At 38.8% G+C, this 18,193-nt stretch overlaps 1 protein-coding gene across 1 annotated transcript in view; it reads left to right on the plus strand.

Moving 5' to 3' along the window:
• The window catches only part of LOC147030134 (uncharacterized), a 137,467-nt gene that overhangs the window by 77,859 nt on the left and 41,415 nt on the right, over nucleotides 1-18,193 (plus strand). The window contains exons 30-32 of the mRNA XM_085872165.1: nucleotides 896-1,115; nucleotides 1,247-1,314; nucleotides 1,500-1,661. Of these exons, the coding sequence (XP_085728291.1) occupies nucleotides 896-1,115; nucleotides 1,247-1,314; nucleotides 1,500-1,661 (450 nt within the window). The remainder of the gene's footprint in view (nucleotides 1-895; nucleotides 1,116-1,246; nucleotides 1,315-1,499; nucleotides 1,662-18,193) is intronic.

Below are 18,193 nucleotides of genomic sequence, written 5' to 3' on the forward strand. Positions count from 1 at the left end.
TATATATCGGTAGTAATGTGACGTTCAGTCTTGTACAAGTATGAACAAGCAAGGCTTGCTCTGAACAGACAATGAATTTGAGAAGTTGCACCATTACTTACATTTGGACGAATCATTAATCAGTCATTCCATCTGAAGAGTCAAAATGTATGGAATTAATTTCTGCATTTTTCTGCAATGCACTCTGTCTAGAGCATAGTGTTTGTGGATTTTTGGCTTGAACATCGAAAATGATTTGTGCTGCTTTGCACATTAGTTTTGGTGGAGTTTTAAGTAAGGATATTATCTGTTGCCAAACGAGCATTAATTACAGATGAAAGATTTATTTGTCTCGATCACTCATGAATTGTCTTTTTGTCATTGCAATCAATAGTTTTGTGTTTTGAAATGCGTGTGTGTGAGTCTGTGCACGTGTGCATGCATATTTATTTTCTGATTTCTATTCTCCTATTTCCATTATCAAGCATGTTTTTTTTTTTACTTCGCCCATTCCCAAAGGGTCAGCAGAGTCCATTGTAATCAGTCTGTTTCAGTGAGTGTGCGAGAGTGAGTCTGCATGCAGATGTACTTTCATGTAGATTGTTCATTCTCAGTTGTACGTTAATCTATGTACCCCGGTGAGACTCTGCAATGTTAAATTCTTGGTCTTTATTGGCTGATTCAATAGGATGTTGAGCTGTCATTGTTGCTGGGATTGATAATCAAAACAAAGTGTTTTCTTGGTTAAAAAAAGTGTAAGACCTTTTTGCAGGGTGGGTGTAGTGTTTGGGGAAAAATTCAGATACTTGTCCAACTATTTGAACTGAAATTTGCTAGCTTGGTGGAAAACAAGATACCGTACTGAATTCAGATTACAGGTTTTGCCTCTGTCGATTTCTTTCTTTTTTTTTTTTAGACAAAAAAGCCTTCTTCTTGCTAAGCACAGCTGGCTCTACTCCCCTCATGTATGAATTTGTGACTCCAACGGTGATGGAGCGCCGTTTCTGGTGGGATTGCATTGGCAAGGCCTTGTCTCCCGCCAAGCAGCACTCTCAATCATCTTGCAGTGTCTCACATGATCATCCACAACTTCCTGTTGTCTCTCCTGGTCTATTTCCTCCAAGCCATGAGAATGGGTAAGTGGTTGACGACACGCAGGTTGAAGGCTCCCATGCTCTGGAGACCTCATTGTTGTTTGAATCTGATGATGAGATATTTGAACCTGATGATGTGAGATTCAACTCTCAATGCATTTATGCTTGTTCAGAGACAAAGATACTGAAGAAACAAATGAAAGAAAACTACCAGACAGTCAATTTTTGGATCCTGTGACATGTGAGTGGAATGGACATACAGAAAATAATTGCTTTAATTGAAATGCTGAATTTGGTAATAAGTTTGGGTGGAGTCCTGTTATTTCACGATGGCATTTGTGCATGGTAATGTTTAATATATTTTGCAGTTCATTAATTATTCTCCCTCCTTTAACATCCTTTTCTTTGTTTTATCCCACTGTCCAGGTCCTCCTTTCATCCATCCCCCTAGCCCTCCTTCCCACTTGGCCCCAAACTTCCTCTTTCCTCCCAAACCACCTTCTCCTCTGTTCCCTCGGACAGATAGCCCATCTCTCCTCCTCCTCCTTGAAGAAGACGAATGGTTGATAAATCGATCCATTGAAATAGGTGAACTCTTTTTTGTTTGTTTTTTCACTTTTTAATTGAGAATTTGTTTCAGTCTCTCATCATTTTTGTGCTTTGATCAACTGCAAATATATTGTAAAAAAGTCTATCTTGTAAAACAGAAATAACTAACTTTTACACAATAAATTTTTGCTTGTGATATTTTGGTATTTGCAAGCATTTTAATAATTGTACATCATGTGATAAATACTACAATTTGTTTTATCGATATGTATTTATTTATGTATTTATTTTTCACTGGAACATATTTGATTTCATGCTAGTTATCAATTATGTAAGAAACATTGCAAATTTTCTTGATATCTGTGTAGATCTTTGGTAAATATTGCTAATAGCCAAAGCCCATAGTATTTATTGCCGACGTCATATTGTCATGTTTTGCACGATTGCGATGTTCCACATTGCAGCATCGTCCACTGCTACTTGTCGTGCTGGCTTTAAGATCTTATGATTTTTTTTTCTTGCACAGCAAACAAACTAAAAAAAAAAAAGAAAAAAAAAGGAATGATCACTTTAGGAATATACAGTTGTCATCACATGTTCATCAGACTTAACAGCCTACATCCAAATTTCATAATTCCACACATTGTTATGTTAGCATGACTGGAAGGTGTATTTGTCATACCAATTTGGTCCTCGGGGCATATAATCTGTACATCTCATTGTGTGCTTTCACCTGTTTTTCTTTCCTTTTTATGTGCTGGGTTTGTGTGTTCTTGTCCAGGGCGCTTGCTCTCGTGGGCCTCGTTTTTAGGTCATCTCTACCGAGATGATCTGATTAAGCCGGACCAAATGTCCGTCCGTACGTACGTACGTCCATCCGTACGTCCGTCCGTCAACAATTTTTCTTTCCGATCTCGATGAAACTTAGTATGTGGGTAGAGGTCGATGAGTGTTGCACAACGATATAACTTTTGTCCGAGTTCAAGGTCAGGGTCAAGGTCACGAGGTCACATAAGTTATAAAAATCGCCATTTTCAAAACCTATCTAGTCTGCCATTCTTCAAGATATTCGGCAACTGTTTATTGATTATGATAGTAAAAAATATTATCTTGTATCTAACCGGACAGATTTTTGAATTTCCGTCCCGTTTGGCCACCACGTAACCTGAAAGATTGTCAAAAACACCTCCCGGTACAAAGAAAACTTTTTACTTCCGATCTTGATGAAATTTGGTATGTGGGTAGAGGTCGTTGAGTGATACCCAACGTCATATTTTTTTCCGGATTCGAGGTCAAGGTCAAGGTCACGAGGTCACGAAGGTTGTGAAAGTCGCCATTTTCAAAACCTATCTCGTCTGTCATTTTAGGAGATATCTGACAACGGTTCATCGATTATGAAAGTAAAAAAACATTATATAGATGACCGTCACCCCCACACGGGGGTAATTTTTATTCTCTTGTTTCTTCCACTTCCTCTTTTTCTGATCATTCATTCCCCTGCTTGTTACTCCACTGCTCCACTGTTGGGTTCGTTGTCTTTTTCACCTCTGTCAACTTGCTTTTGCATGAGCCTTGATTTTGTAGAAGAGAGAAAAAAACATTTAACATATTTCCTCCAATAAACACCCTTTGTGTTTATTTTTGCAATCCTTGGGGGTGAGGGGGAGAGGGGGTGGGGGTGGATGGTGTGTGGTGTGATTATTAGAGGGAACATCCTTTATTTGTTATGCTTTATAGAACTTCCATTTTCCTTCACACAAATAAGTAATTTATCGCATTCGCAAACTTATGCATACCACATTACGTGATCTCAATGGAGTCATCACGATCATCTATTGGCTCATCAGTCATGGCACCTTCCGTCAACTTTCTCTTTATTATAAGTACTCACGCCACTTTCAACAGATTGAAAACACACTCAACTCAACGAGCATAGAGCATCTCATGTGTGACTGCCTTGCTTAGTTTGATGTGCAACTGGTCATGATGAGAAGGCAATGGCATACCACCCAGTGTAACCCTTTCTGGTAGCACCAATGCTCTGTAAAGAGAGCATGGTACAGGTTTTTTGTTTTGATTTGTTTTGTCCTTTAGCCATGTATACACGTTGCTTCGCCAACGGGTTTAATCAAAAGGCATCATATTGCACTTCACAAACATATTGCATGTCTTTATGTGAGTCTCAATGAGTATGTAAAATGAAATGAAACAGGTAAAAAAAAAGTATCTTTTATAACACGTAGTTGTTGTTTTTGCTGCTGTCACCGTGGCTGTGCTTGTTGTTGTTTGTGTTCTCCTTCCTTGTACTTTTAAATATTTTTCTATTGTTTCGAGAAGTATTACTATGTATGATTTTGTGTGCTTCTTCAGTTTCCGTTATGCTTTATTTTAAACCCTAAAGGGTTCCTGCTGTTATAGAATAATAATGTTACCATTGGAACGACAACATGAAGCTCCAAATCCTCATTCTTCCTATTCTTTTTCTTTTTCTTTTTCTTTTCCATCCAAATAAATTGATCATTAGCTTTCCAATGAAATATATTGTTTATTAACTTTCCAATGAAATATATTGTTTATTAACTTTCCAGTGAAATATATTGTTTATTAACTTTCCATCCAAATAAATTGTTTATAGACTTTCCAACCAAATAAATTGTTTATAGACTTTCCAACCAAGTAAATTGTTTATAGACTTTCCAACCAAGTAAATTTATTATTAGCTTTCAAACCAAGTAAATTGATGATTAACTTTCCATCCAACTATATTGCTTAAACTCGAAAACTTTTAAACCAGAAAGCTTTAAACTTTAAAGCTTTCCAACCAAACAAATTGTTTATTAACTTTCCATCCAAATAAATTGATTATTAGCTTCCCATCCCAATAAATTTCGTTTATAAACAACGAAATCAATTTGGCTTATAAACAACGAAATCAGTTGTTTATAAGCTTTCCAACCAAATTAATTGTTTATTAACTTTCCATCCAAATATATTAATGACGAGCTTTCCAACCAAATAATAACACCTGCTCCCTACAGGAGTGACCAGGGAAGGTGGGGGAGGGGGCAGAGAGGGGGGTTGTCATGCGTATGTGCACAAACATTCTGATGGCAGTTTGTTAATATTCTTCTTATTCTTCTTTAATGGCCACAATTATTCCCACATTATTGTGGGGTTGGCTGGGGGAAGCTTGGCCAAATTCTTTCACAAACTGGCTGACCAGGTCTGTCGTTCCACTAAGGTTGAGGCAGGAATCTGTAATTTGTTCAGGATGCCACCGATAGCTCGTCTCCGATACTCTTTGTGAAGGATACAGTGGGATTTTTTATAAAGTCCACCAACCAATTCTGGCAGACAGAATGCCCAGTTTAACATCCATCCAAGGAATGGCATACACATTGATGAATCACCTTGCCTGTGAAACAATGGGATGACAGTTTAGAGCTGGGTCAAGATTCGAACCCAGGCTGGACAGCTTGGAGGAGAGTATTGTGCATTACATATAGGGTTATGCATCTAATAAAGGTCAAAATTGGGCTGTAAGGGTGCCAGGGGCAGTATGGCACATCACACTTGAAGCCATGACTGAGAGAAATGACATTTGAGGCCCCAACAAATAAGTTATACACAATCAATGTACAGTCCACAAAATCTTACGGATAGAAAAATCGGACAGGCAATGGGATACATCATTCATGCGTAAAAACTCATTTGAGGAAGTTGAGATGGCTCAGTCGGATTTGTTGGTCTGTGGGGAACGTGATAAGCATAGAATGCCTCAAGGATGTTTGAGTTGTGTTCCATTACCAAGCAGCTTGTAGTGCGCTCCCTAAGTGGCTTAAACACTCAAGTAAGCACTCCATTGAAATGGTTGATAAGGTTTGGCAATCGATTACAAGCTTATTGTGGATGGAAACGACCCCTGGTTTGCTTCAGACTTCTTTAATGCTGCTGTTTCAAAAAACTAACAGTGGTGACTGTTTAAAAAGGTAATTATACGCTGGAAAGAATTGACAGAATAGTTTGTGGTTATAATAATTTTTCCTTCCAGTCGGTGTAATATTTTTTATTTCCTCATTAAATGCGACACTGAGCTCATTATATAAACCTGAACACGGAGTTTGTCCAAGGTGGAAATCCCTCTTTGGGAGGGGGCCAAGTTATGTCACTACAACTCTGTCATGTGACCCTGATTCCCTCTGGCAAGATTGGTTGAGATTGGATAAATAATGACCAAATGTATCATGGTCAGATGGACAGACAGGCACCAAATTCCATACTTTATTTTAAGGATAGATACATGTATTGCGAAGGGATAAATTGGCAGTACTTTTTTGGCCTGACCACAATAACCGCCCTGGGGCATTTTTTTGGAGAGTGGGGTTCGGGGGGGTGGAGGGGGCGTTTATTTTGTTAACCCCCTTGTCCGTGGTTATTTGGAGAAAATACGGAATTTTACCACCTCAGCCACCTTCTAATCCCCCTCCCCCCCTTCCCCCCTTCACCAATGCACATGCTTCATCAATACCCATTCCCTTCCCTTTTCTTATTCTATCTTCTCTCAACCTTCTTTCCCTTCCCACATTCTCATAGCATTCTTTCTTTCCCATATTATCCTTACTTCTCTTCCTTTTCTGTGATTTGATTTTAACCCTCCTCACACCATACTCTCCAGTACTTACGTAATAGATGCATGGCCCTTTTTCACTTTTATGTTTTCACCTTTCCACCAAGCATAATTTTGGCAGTCTTACATTTGTACACATTTTGCCATTCCACTGTTCTCTGGATGTGATAGTTTTTCGTCTGGGTTATTTGTCTTACGCCATAGTTACTGTAGTGCTACAGCTGAGTACTACAACACAAACAACAACAACAACAACAAACATTTTATGACAATTTCCCATTTTTTCAGAGTTGGTTGAATTATGACATTCCTCCAATGGATCTATCTGATGCATCAGTTTCGTACAAATCCAAACATTCTGAATCTTTCTTGACAGTTTCAATCCATGTCTTTTTAGGGCATCCTCTCGGCTTTCTTCCTTCGACCACGAGCTTGATTGTTGTCTTCACAGCATAGTCTTCTGACCTTTGTTGTGTATTACCATACCAACCAAGTCTTCTTTTCCTGTGTTCTCCTCACTAGTATTGATTTTTAATCTCTTCCTGATTTCTGAACACTCCATTCTTTCTTTTGGAGACAACCCATTCATCCATCATATCATTCTCATATTTCAACTTTTATTCCACGTAATGCAATGTTTCTGTGCTTCATGATGCCACATAGTTCTCCCCACTCTTACCAGGTTGACTTTATCATTGATCTAACTGCTAATTCTGCTCTTATTGATGTATCAGAAACTTTTAACCATTTCTAAATTAAATTCTGAGCTCGGGCACATTTATGTTTGTTCTTAATCTTTTTCCCGAAGTGATTGATCCTCAGATTACATGATGAAAATCCCAGCTTTTGTTACCAAATTTCCAGTCATAACACTGCACCTCTTGTTGAAACCATCTGAAACTAACAGCACTGCCTACTTTGAATTGGATTCTGTTCAACTCCTTTTCGCTATATTGATCAAGGCCATTGTCGGCTTTCTTTCCTTTCTCCTTCTCCACACACCATAGCCTTCCTTTTATTAATGTTGACATGTAAACCTTTTTCGCACTTTTACATTTTTGAAACATCTCTTTAGCTTCTTTTTCACTTTCAGCATTCAATGCAGTACTTGGTCACTAGCATACAATAACTCTCATGGGAATCGCAACTTTTACCGTAGCTCTTCATTACTTTTTAAGAATACATTCCCATGACTACTATTACCATTTCTTCAAGCACGAGCTGCCTTTTGAGAGCCCTTTCAACAATTGCTTTTGACACTCGGCCACATATATGCTTTCTCTAGGAGTCTAGGTAAGCGAAAACACGATTGTTTCCTTTTCTTTGCCAAATACTTCTCTTCGCATTGCCTCAAAATAAATGTCTCTTCTATTGTTGAGCTTCCTGGCATGAAACCAAAATGGTTGTGAATATGCAGAACAACTTTTGTTAGTCTTCTTTCATCCACATTTTCAAAAACTTTCAATGCCTACTCAATTAAAATAAATTTTAATAACATAGGGCATTAAATAAATTTCAGCACAACTTTTGCTCATTCCTTTTTTCATAAAAATTTTTGTACTTGTTGCTAAACCAAAAATTGTGCATTTTCAAAGTCCACTTGCATTGTTTTTGGGGGAAAAAGTAACATTAAAAGGATATTTTGTTGTAATAATGCAAATTCTAGCTTGAGATGCATGTTATTGCAATGAAGTTGCATTTTCTCTCATTATCCTTGGTATTGGACTGTAGCAACCACTTGATGGTTATGTAGCAGCTTATCGATGCAAACTTAACTATTATCACCTCATTTTGATTCCACAGTGTTGAACCTAATCCTACACTTGACCACTTCCTCTCGCCCCAAAGCTTTACCTATCTTTATGGCTCAGAAGTTAACAACACAACACCAGTACCATAAACGCACCATTAAATCCCAAGCATAAAACTTAATTTCACTCTAACAATGCATCTTGATGACAATTATTCTTATTTTCTCTCACCTGGAACTTGCAATTGCAATTCCCCTCGCTCTTCTCCATTAACATCCATCTCCAAAAGCCCCATTACCACTCAGAAAAGTAAGCCTCATTGCTGCTTCATAAATGCACGTTGCTGCCTTACGGCTCCAAATTCTTGGGATGTTTGCACACTCACCAAATAAATTATGCCCATTCCTGTGGCTCGCATAATGAAATTATGTGCAGAACCTAATCCTCCTCATTAGGTTGAATCTCTACAAATCCTAGTGCATTCTTCTGTGTCAAATTTCATTTGGCAAAGACTGTGCTTCGCTTTGCATTTTGGCCCTTTCTCTTTGTGGACATAGTTATGCAGACACTTGGAGAGTTGCATGACAGTGTAACACATCATTGGCACGTGAATTCAGTCACTGTCCAAAGTAAAAAAAAAAGAAAATAAAAAAAGAAGCTATTTCTGCCTTTTTAATCGTGATTCGCTTGGCAAAAGATATATTTATGTATTTCGAATGGGAATGGCCTGGGCTTAAGTCTCAAGCATGTTGCTTGTGATCCCTCTCCCCACCCCACCTATATGCTTTAAACTGCTTTAAGTCAGAAACAGTTTGACAATGCTCAAGAAGAGCCAGTACAAAAACAAGGCACTTGACTACGTTTTATTCAACAGACGTTAAAAATAATTTGTTAAATATAATCGTTCGTTCGTTTGTATGTAGCACAAGACTGTGGGGTAGCATCGTTGGATGAGGGTGTGGCTATCCCGCTGATGCAATGTCCTCTGCTGGTTAGGGCAGGAATTTGTAATTTGGCCATTGTGTCAGAAATAGCTCATCTACTCTTCGCAAAGGACACTATGGGATCTTTAATTTCCACCAACGAATGCTGGCACACGGGATGCCTGTTTAACGTCTATCTGAGGGATGGCACACACATTGATGAATCACCCTGCCTGTGAAACACCAGGAAGACAGTTTATTGTTGGGTATGGATTCAAACCCAGGCTATACAGCTCAGAGGTGAGTGTGCGTAACTCTAGGTCTTGACTCTAGACCATCCTGTCAGCCCATTAAATATAACTAGCAGGAACCCCAGTGTCATGTGGCATACTATTTCAATCATACCGCTGTGTGGCACATTACCGAGTGTTTCAAAATGACACCACTGTTTTTTAACCTGTAACTTCCTCATGCTAGAACTTCACGGTAGCCGATGTTGTGTATGACAATTTTGCCTTGGATGGTACAACCGACCTTGAGATTAAGGTGGTGAGGTGGCATCCCGGATGGTGTGAGGGAATTGATGAATTCCCTCGGATAGTTCTTTGCCTCCTCAACATTGTCACACTTAACCGATATGCGCTGAGGAGAGTAACTTTCACCTTGCAACGTCTGCCTGACTTCTTCATTCATGGCCAGATAGTTGTCGTTTTTCGGAGACAGAATGACACGGGTGTGTCTGTCCTCGTTGGTTGTATTTGAGAAAACATCCTCACTCAGGGAACCTCTTACAAGCCATGCAGCAGGTGCCTCTATGAAATCTCTTACAGGTGGCTGGAGATCAGCCACAAGGATTCCACTGCTAAGACGAAGCAGCCATCTTGAGAAGTTTTCCTGGTCTGGGTGAGTGTGCATGTCTTTTTGAGTGAGCACCAATTTTTGAAAATGTTCCCACAAATGTGAACGTTTGAAGCATGTGTTGACAACAATGGATGGTGGGGATCATGCTACAATTAGTAGGACTTGTCTGAAATCCCTGCCGAACATAATGGCTTTCCCTCCAAAAGACTATCTGACTGGAGTGCCATCTTGCAAACATCTGTCGACGGCATAAAGTGCATGGGTGGGTATCATGGATGCTTCATGGATGGACAGCATCTGGTTATGTAGGATGTCAACCTGATGTGAAGTGGGGAAAACATTGCCAGGAATTGGTTTCTACCACCGGCATTGGAAGCTTAAACAAACTGCGTATTATTTTCCCCCCATTCAAGAGTGTAGCTGCAATTCCAGTCGAGGCTGCACATGCATCCTGATGGCCATTGTGACGGAGGTTTCTCGTCAGCATGTTGAAAACGCACGTCTTCTCTGCACTTCCTGGGTATTTGACATAAAAACATGTAGCTTGTGGGTCTTCTCTGGCAATATTGTGACATAATCCAATTTAAAAAAAATAATAATATAATACAATACTTCTCTGACAATAGACAATATGGCATCAAGTACGGAATCCACCAATCGTCGTCGTCAGTTATTCAGTTCATCATAGTCAGCAGGGTCTTATTGAGGTACTTCTACAGTGACTAAGTATTGTTCTTGGTGCTGTGGAAGTCAAAGTTTAAGATAGCTTGTTCAATGTTCTCGTAAAATGGAATCGATGTCATGTAGAGCGATGTTTTCTGCATCCTCCAGTTAATGGTGCCTCAGCAGGCCTTCAATCATGGCCTCTTTGTGATCATTCCACAGTCCCAAGGTGCCTGAAGGTTGACAGTTCGCACAGATAGTGGCAAACATGCTTCACAGCTGTCTGGGCATCTGGTACGTGGAAGCTTCCGTCAACGTGTTATGGTACTTTGTATTTACTGAGAAGAGATGCCGTTGAATGCAAGCTTCCTTGAAACTGCTGGCGACTGAACCATCGACTGTCTTCAGGTCATCATAGCTCGGGGCTCCTGGGACCTGTAACAGGAGAAGACACAGGGAAAACTTATCGGGATTTCTGTGGCTGACCGAGAACATTTGACTCATAATTCCATTTCCACCTCTGCATTTGGCTGCCCATTTCTTCTCTCGGTTGATGAACACATGGTGTTTAGGGATGTCACTGTCGAGCAACTGTCATGCGTTGGGGTCCTCCTTTTTCAGCCTGAACCATGCAGCCAGGTGCGTGTCACGTCCTTCTGCTCGCGCAGCCGCTTGTTCTTCTTGTCATTCTCTGTTGTAGACCCTCTGCTGATCAGGCAAGTGAATCGCCAGTCTGTAGATGGTGTGAGACTGATCATGTAACTTCTATTTCGACAGCCCCCATATCGCTTCTGGTGCAAAGACGTACCTGCAATTCAAGTAGGTGTTGATCTCATCATGCTGTGAGACTGTGGTCTTATGTATGATTTCAGTTGGGTTGGATTGGACTACAGCCAGCTTCATGTTGGCACAAAGGCCCAATCATAGCCTTTGTACACATACTTTAACAGGTACTTCATGCTCTTCACCAATGTACAGGCCTCAAGGCTGATGTGGGCTCTCAACTTTCTCAGAAGGTAACTGTTGTACAGTGCAACAAACTTATTGTCAGCAACATAAATGCCAACTGAAACAGTTATTCCATTTTGTCTGCATCAGTTGGCAGGGTAGCCATTCACATTTTCTAGTGCTTCCTCATTCAACTGTTTGGGGAAATTCTGCTGACAAACACCATCTTCCATGCACACTGAGCTGGGTTTTCTGTGCCACATGGGCCACATGGATCATGCAGGACTTCACCAACCAGTACAATTCTGGGTCTTTGTAAGGGTCTGGGATTTCTGCAGAGATAATGCCATTGAGGTCTTTTAGCTTAGCCTGCTCTCAGAGGATGATTAGCATATGGCAGTGTGGTAATCCATATTCTTTGGAATTCAATCACATGCACATTTGCCATTGGAACTCCAAGGACATGCCTGTCTTTGATGTCAGTCAGGAGGTCTGCCAAGTGTGACTTGAAAACTTGCCACAAGGTCAGGGTAGTATTCAGATTCAGATTCGCCAGGCTTAAGGTTTTCTGTGATCTCTCTTGTCTTGGGATTGCACATGTAGGTAAGGAAAATATCAGGCTTTCCAGACTTGGCAACGATAGCCATGGCATATTGAGGGTTTTGCTGCATGGCTCATGGACTTCCAACAAATGAAGAGGGGAAGATGACGGGAACACTAGGTTGCAGGTCTCGCTCTGCTGCTCAGTTGTGCAAGTGGTTCATCAGGCTGCAGTACATCTCTGCTCTCAGCTGTGTGTGTTAAGGCCCGGTCACACCTTGACGTTTTAGCCAGCGATGGCAACGTATTAAAATGTATCTAAAACGCTGGCTTACGTTGAACTTTTGATGTTTTTTTTTTTAAGATTCGGACGTATTCTTAACGAGTTGGTCGTATGCATAACATATTAGTAATAGACACAGAACGTTTCGTTGTGTTATAGATAACTTATACCAACGAATGCTGAACCTGTTGTTGGCCTACACAACCTATGCCCAACGATAGTCTAACTTCGGCATAGCGCGTTGCACGCATCGCCGACGATGTCGTGACGTAGCCTATTAAAAGGCTGACGCACAACGATTCGAATCATAACTGCCGTAGAAATGGAAGTGTCAACATCGCGGTCACACCTTGGCGATCTTGCCAGCGTATGCCGACCTAAGAAAAATGTGTCTAAAACGTTGGGGCACGTCAAATACGGTATGAGTAAGTTTGGTATACGTGAGTAGAACGCTAAAGTACGCTATCATACGTCGTAGTAAGTAGAGTACGTCAAGAAATTTCAAACATGTTCAAAATTTTACGACGTACTCGGCGTATGACACACGTTCCGCATGCGATGGGGGATAAGTTTTACACACGATATGTGGACGCTTACACACGTCCACAAAGGCTACTTATAAGCTACTCATAAGTCGAAACACGTCGCGGTAATGTCTTTTTTACGCGAAACTTATTTCTAACTTATGTTTGACGTGCTTTGAACCAATTCTTTACGTAGTCCCAACACACATCGACGTATGTAGACGTATTCCAATGACGTCTTCCGGTCGACAAAAAAAAAAGAATGTGTTTCTAGGTTACAACTGCCATATAAAGACGTGTTCCCAGCGGTTTTGGAAATTGGTATATAAAAATGCTGCTCATAAAAGGGGAACCCAACAGTGTTTTCGAGTTCCTTTTTGAGTCGATGTCCATGTCAGCAGTAACAGTATCAGTATTAGTATTAGTATTAGTATTAGTATTATTAGTAGTTTGTTCATGTTGGCAGTAGTAGGTGGGTGTGAGGGGGAGGGTGTGGGTTATGATGGATCCTCCTTGCGTCCACGTGTCCACGGGTAGGTTCATAGGCTGCCACTCAACGATTTAAATGGCTGCATCTCCACTATTGAAAGTAGACGCTTGCGCTCAACAATTGGATTTTTTTACACTCAACGACTTTTAAACGGTACCACTCAGCTATTTTCATTGTTTACAATGAACGATTTAAATTGCTGTCACTCGCCTTTGTTTTTTGACGCTGGGGTTTGGAAATTTTAATCGTTTCTATTGAACGTGCTAAATCGCTCAAACCCCACTATTGAAAGTAGATGCTTGCGCTCAACAATTGGATTTTTTTACACTCAACGACTTTTAAACAGGACCACTCAGCGAGTTTCATTGTTTACAATGAACGATTTAAATCGCTGTCACTCGCCTTTGTTTTTTTTTTTTTTTTTTTTTTTTTTTGTTTTTTTGACGCTGGGGTTTGGAAATTTGAAGCGTTTCTTCTGAACGTGTTAAAACGCTCAAACTCGACTATTTTAAATAGACGCTGCCGATGGACAATTGGAATCATAGCCAAGCTAGACATCGAAGTGTGAACATCCTCGTCATGCCGAAGAAAAGTTTGAAGAATGCTGCAAATAAGTGTCCTGGCCGTGGCCGTGGACACTGACGCAAGGACGATCCATTATACCGACGTCTTTCAGCCTATGAGTAACTTAAAAGTAACGTCTGTCGACGTGTGGCAACAATCGCGTAACGTGCCAACAACACGTTAATCATAGGTTAGAAATAAGTTTCGGGTACGCTAAACATTACCTCGGCGTGTCTCAACTTATGATTAACTTACAAGTAGCATGTGTTGACGTCTGTCAACGATCGCAGACCGTGCATACAACTTGTGGCCAGCGTAGCGGAACGTGTGAGTCATACGCCGGCATACGTCGTGAAATTTCAAGCATGAAAAAATTTGAGGACAACCGAAAAGTACAACATTTAAAGCCAACGTACAACGACGTATGGCAGTGTTTTTCAGCGTGCTCTCAATGTTATCAAAACTTACCCATAACGTATTCAACGTGTGCCAGCGTTTTAGAAAAAAACTTCAAAAATCGGCATACGTTGGCTAAAACGTCAAGGTGTGACCGGGCCTTTAGAGACTACAGTTGGCAGCCTTCAGTCTTCACGTAATCATTAACTGCACATTGTTAGAAAAGCTTACCTGCATTGTGGAATGAGCTAAATTCTTCCCTGATTGCCAGGCAGTAGTTGTAGAATTGTTGCATTGTGAGCCTGGTGCACATTTCTGTTTGACATTCTGCAACGTGCTGCATGCCACCGTGCCAGCCAGGATCACCAATTGGAAACAACAGTGGGGTAACAAATGGGGTCGATGTGGCAAGACATGTAGGAGAGTAGGGTGAATATACTGGTTCTAGCTCACTTTTCCCCATGTAAATGAATGGGGGATTTTCAGCGATTCCCTTTTTTTTTCCCTAAAAATAAACCCCCTTTTTATCCGTTTTTCCCTGCTGTGCAGGGGTTTGGTTTTTTGTGAGGCAATGTTTTATGGTCGGATGCCCTTCCTGGACGCCTCTTACAACACAGGGATATGGTACACCTATTCTAACCGGGGCATACACCGGGACCAGTATACTGGTACTCATTTCGCCGACCTCGGAAGGATGACAGGCTGAGTCAACCCCCTGGTGTTAATTCAGCAGCTGAGCGGGATTCGAACTCGGGACACTGGGATCCCAAGCCGCCACCCTAACCACTAAGCCAACACCAGGCTTTGTATATATATAACCAGGCTATCCCAAGGTATATTTATTTGTCTCCCCTTTAACCTGGAGGTTGATCAGCTCACTCATTGAACCTATAAAGATTTGTTCATTCTCAAATTCCTTCAATAGTTTAATTTTCTTTGCACAATAATCCCCATCTAAAATATTGACAAACAAAACATTTGAATCTTTATATTTTTGAAGATACCCCTTTTGTGCCATTACGAAATGATAAACTTCTCTTAATGATCTCATCTGACCACCTCCTGAGCCACATATCATTTTGAGATGATAGTAAATTGTTTTTTCATTGTTCAATTGATAACCATCAAAGTTTTCAGTCCATTCAAGGATATTCATTTTTTTCTTTACATCCTCAAACGTACTACTTTTTAAATTGATTCGCTTATTTGTTTTATTTACCTTTGTTTTAGTTATTTTTTCAATAAGACTTATTTGATATTTTTCACATTCATTATGTTTTCCATTTATATACCAAGACTGAGATTTTCTCCACTCTTTAGTTTGATTAATACTTGGTTTAACCATTTATATATTGTGAAAAAACGCGGCGGTAGCCCTTAAAAAACCCTAACCCATCTTCCCATCGTTAAAACGCAATCTATTTTATACACTCTATCATACAATATCCATATGGAACACAATCTATTCCATTATCTAAAATAAATCTCTTATCATCAAAGGCTCCTAATGCCTTTTTATTTACTTCTTCACTATATATGTCATGTTTATAACTTCTTATTGTATTCATTTTCCTGTATTCTTCTTTCTTATTCATCAAACAATTATAATAATTTCTAAAAGTTATTGATTTCTTTATTACATATTTCTTTATTCCCTTTAACCTCTTATCAATCTGATCACCATACTTATAAGCATATGCCTTTGCTCTCAATCCAATAAACTCACTCATTACTTTTCCACCCAACTCATCCTTAAACTTACCAATAACCTTTTCATTCTTTTTGGAAAATGACTCACTCTTCTTGCTGAAATTACTTGTATCATATACTCCAATATTTTTCTTCATATCTTCATAAACATCATCAGTTTTTATATCTAGGAGAAAACTATCAGTGTCCATATACAACAATGAAACATTTTCACCATACTCTTTCTTTAAGTCATTATACAAATAATCATACATCAATATCTTTGATAAATCAAGAACTGCTGTTCCAATATAAATTGGTTTATCCATTACAATACTTTCCTTTTTCATATGAATTGCAGAAAAGTTCTCTGAAAAAACCTCTTCTCTCTCAAAACTGGGTTTATTTATCAATCTCGAAGCTTCTTTCCAAGATGTTGCGAATCTAATGTTTTGCCTGTTTCTAACATTTTCCATAGTCTTTCCAAATACAGCATTATTCATTAATTTATAAAAGTCCCCTTCAAATTTTACTTTTGTATTTGCTCTCATATCTGTATTGAATTGAATATACTTTTTCACCCAAGGACTTTGTTTAAATTTTAAAACTCTATGAATTTTAGCTACTCTCAATCCTTCTCTCAAAAACTGTTTTAAGCTTCTCTGATGCAAAACATATCCCTCTTTATCATAGAATGTTGTTAATAACTTTTCTGTTGATTTACCTTTAATATTAAAACTTTTATGATAATCACTTAACCATTCTTTCTTTGGAGTTTCTTTCTCACATGCAAAAGGAAGATCTTTATGCTTATTATGAAGATCACTCGGGTACCTCAAATCAACTTCAAAATAATAACCTTCTTCTTCGTCATTCAATTCCTCTTGAGAAGAAATAACAATATTCATCAAAGCCTTTTCATAATCCTTTTCTTCCACCCACTCTAATTTACCATAAGGCAGAGATTGAGACATTGCCCATCCATACAAATTATTAGCATCAAAATACATCAAATAATTACTATCTTTTTCACTATCATAATTTGGAAGATATTTATTATTTGCTTTAGCATATCTTTTTGAACATACTTGTGATATTCCACCTCTCTTGGACTTCTCAATCATCAAAAGCATATCCACATCACTGATTAAATCTATATCTTGTTTTGTCATTTTCAACATTGCACTCCAAGCTAAACCAGGAGCTGTGAAATAGTGGGCAGGATCTAATCCATAACAATTTTTATTATGACAGAGTGATCTAAAAGCTTCAAACACATCAGCTAACAATAAAACATCTGTTTTTAGATATAAATCGTGATATTCTCCAAGGTTCTTTATCTTAAATAATTTCCATATTTCTTGTGCGTGTTTATATTCCTTATCACTTATCTCTTCTTCATAAAGGTTATTATAGAAACTTTCTTTTGATGGAAGTTGTGTTTCTTTAAATCTCATAAATGAATCCATATAATCATAAGGATAAATTCCCTTACTTGTAAGAATTTTCTCTTTACGTTGAATTTCATTCCTTGTTTGAATTTCCTCTCTCGTAAGAATTCCTTCTTTAATCAGAATTTCATCTTTAATCAGAATTTCCTCTTTAGTTAGAATTTCATTCATTGTTCGAATTTTCTTTATGATTAGAATTTCATCTTCAGTTAGAATTTCTTCATTAATTAGAGTTTCCTCTTTACTTTGAATTCTCTCTTTAATCTGAATTTCCTCTTTAGTGAGAATTTCCTCTTTTGGAAAGAATGAATTAAGATTTGGAAAAGAGTCCGTGGAGCTTAGATTTGATGCGAGGTAGGCTAGTGGTGTTCCCATAAACTTGTAAGAATCAAGAAACCGAATACGAGTTATAGGTTTTGTGAATATCATTTTTGTAAATGAAATATACTTTTGACTTGTGTTTGTTATGGCAGAAATATTCCCTGGTGTTTTTGAAAGTTCATTTATAAATAGATGTGTATCATAGTTGGCGCTGTTGTGAAGAAAGACTGGAATAAAAGAAGGTAATTTATAATTAAGATTACAACAGGAATGAGCGGGACCTCTATATTTACCAGTAAGATGACAATGATCCCTAACTTTTGACTCCTTAATTTCCCCCTCACAAATATGACAGATATTGTTCTTTCTAAATTCTAATTTTTCTTCTTTGGTTAATTTCATCGGTTCATTTGTTTCTTTCATTAATTTAGTGAGTCTTATACAATCCTTTTCTAATCGTTTTACAAACTCTTGTGAAGCTTTTTTCCACGATAATGTTCAACTTTGTTATACTTTTCTCCAACAGATGATTTGATATAA

The sequence above is a fragment of the Eptatretus burgeri genome, chromosome 3 (assembly GCF_056783735.1).
Source record: "Eptatretus burgeri isolate ZD-2024b chromosome 3, Ebu_testis_v1, whole genome shotgun sequence".
Lineage (NCBI taxonomy): Eukaryota > Metazoa > Chordata > Myxini > Myxiniformes > Myxinidae > Eptatretus > Eptatretus burgeri.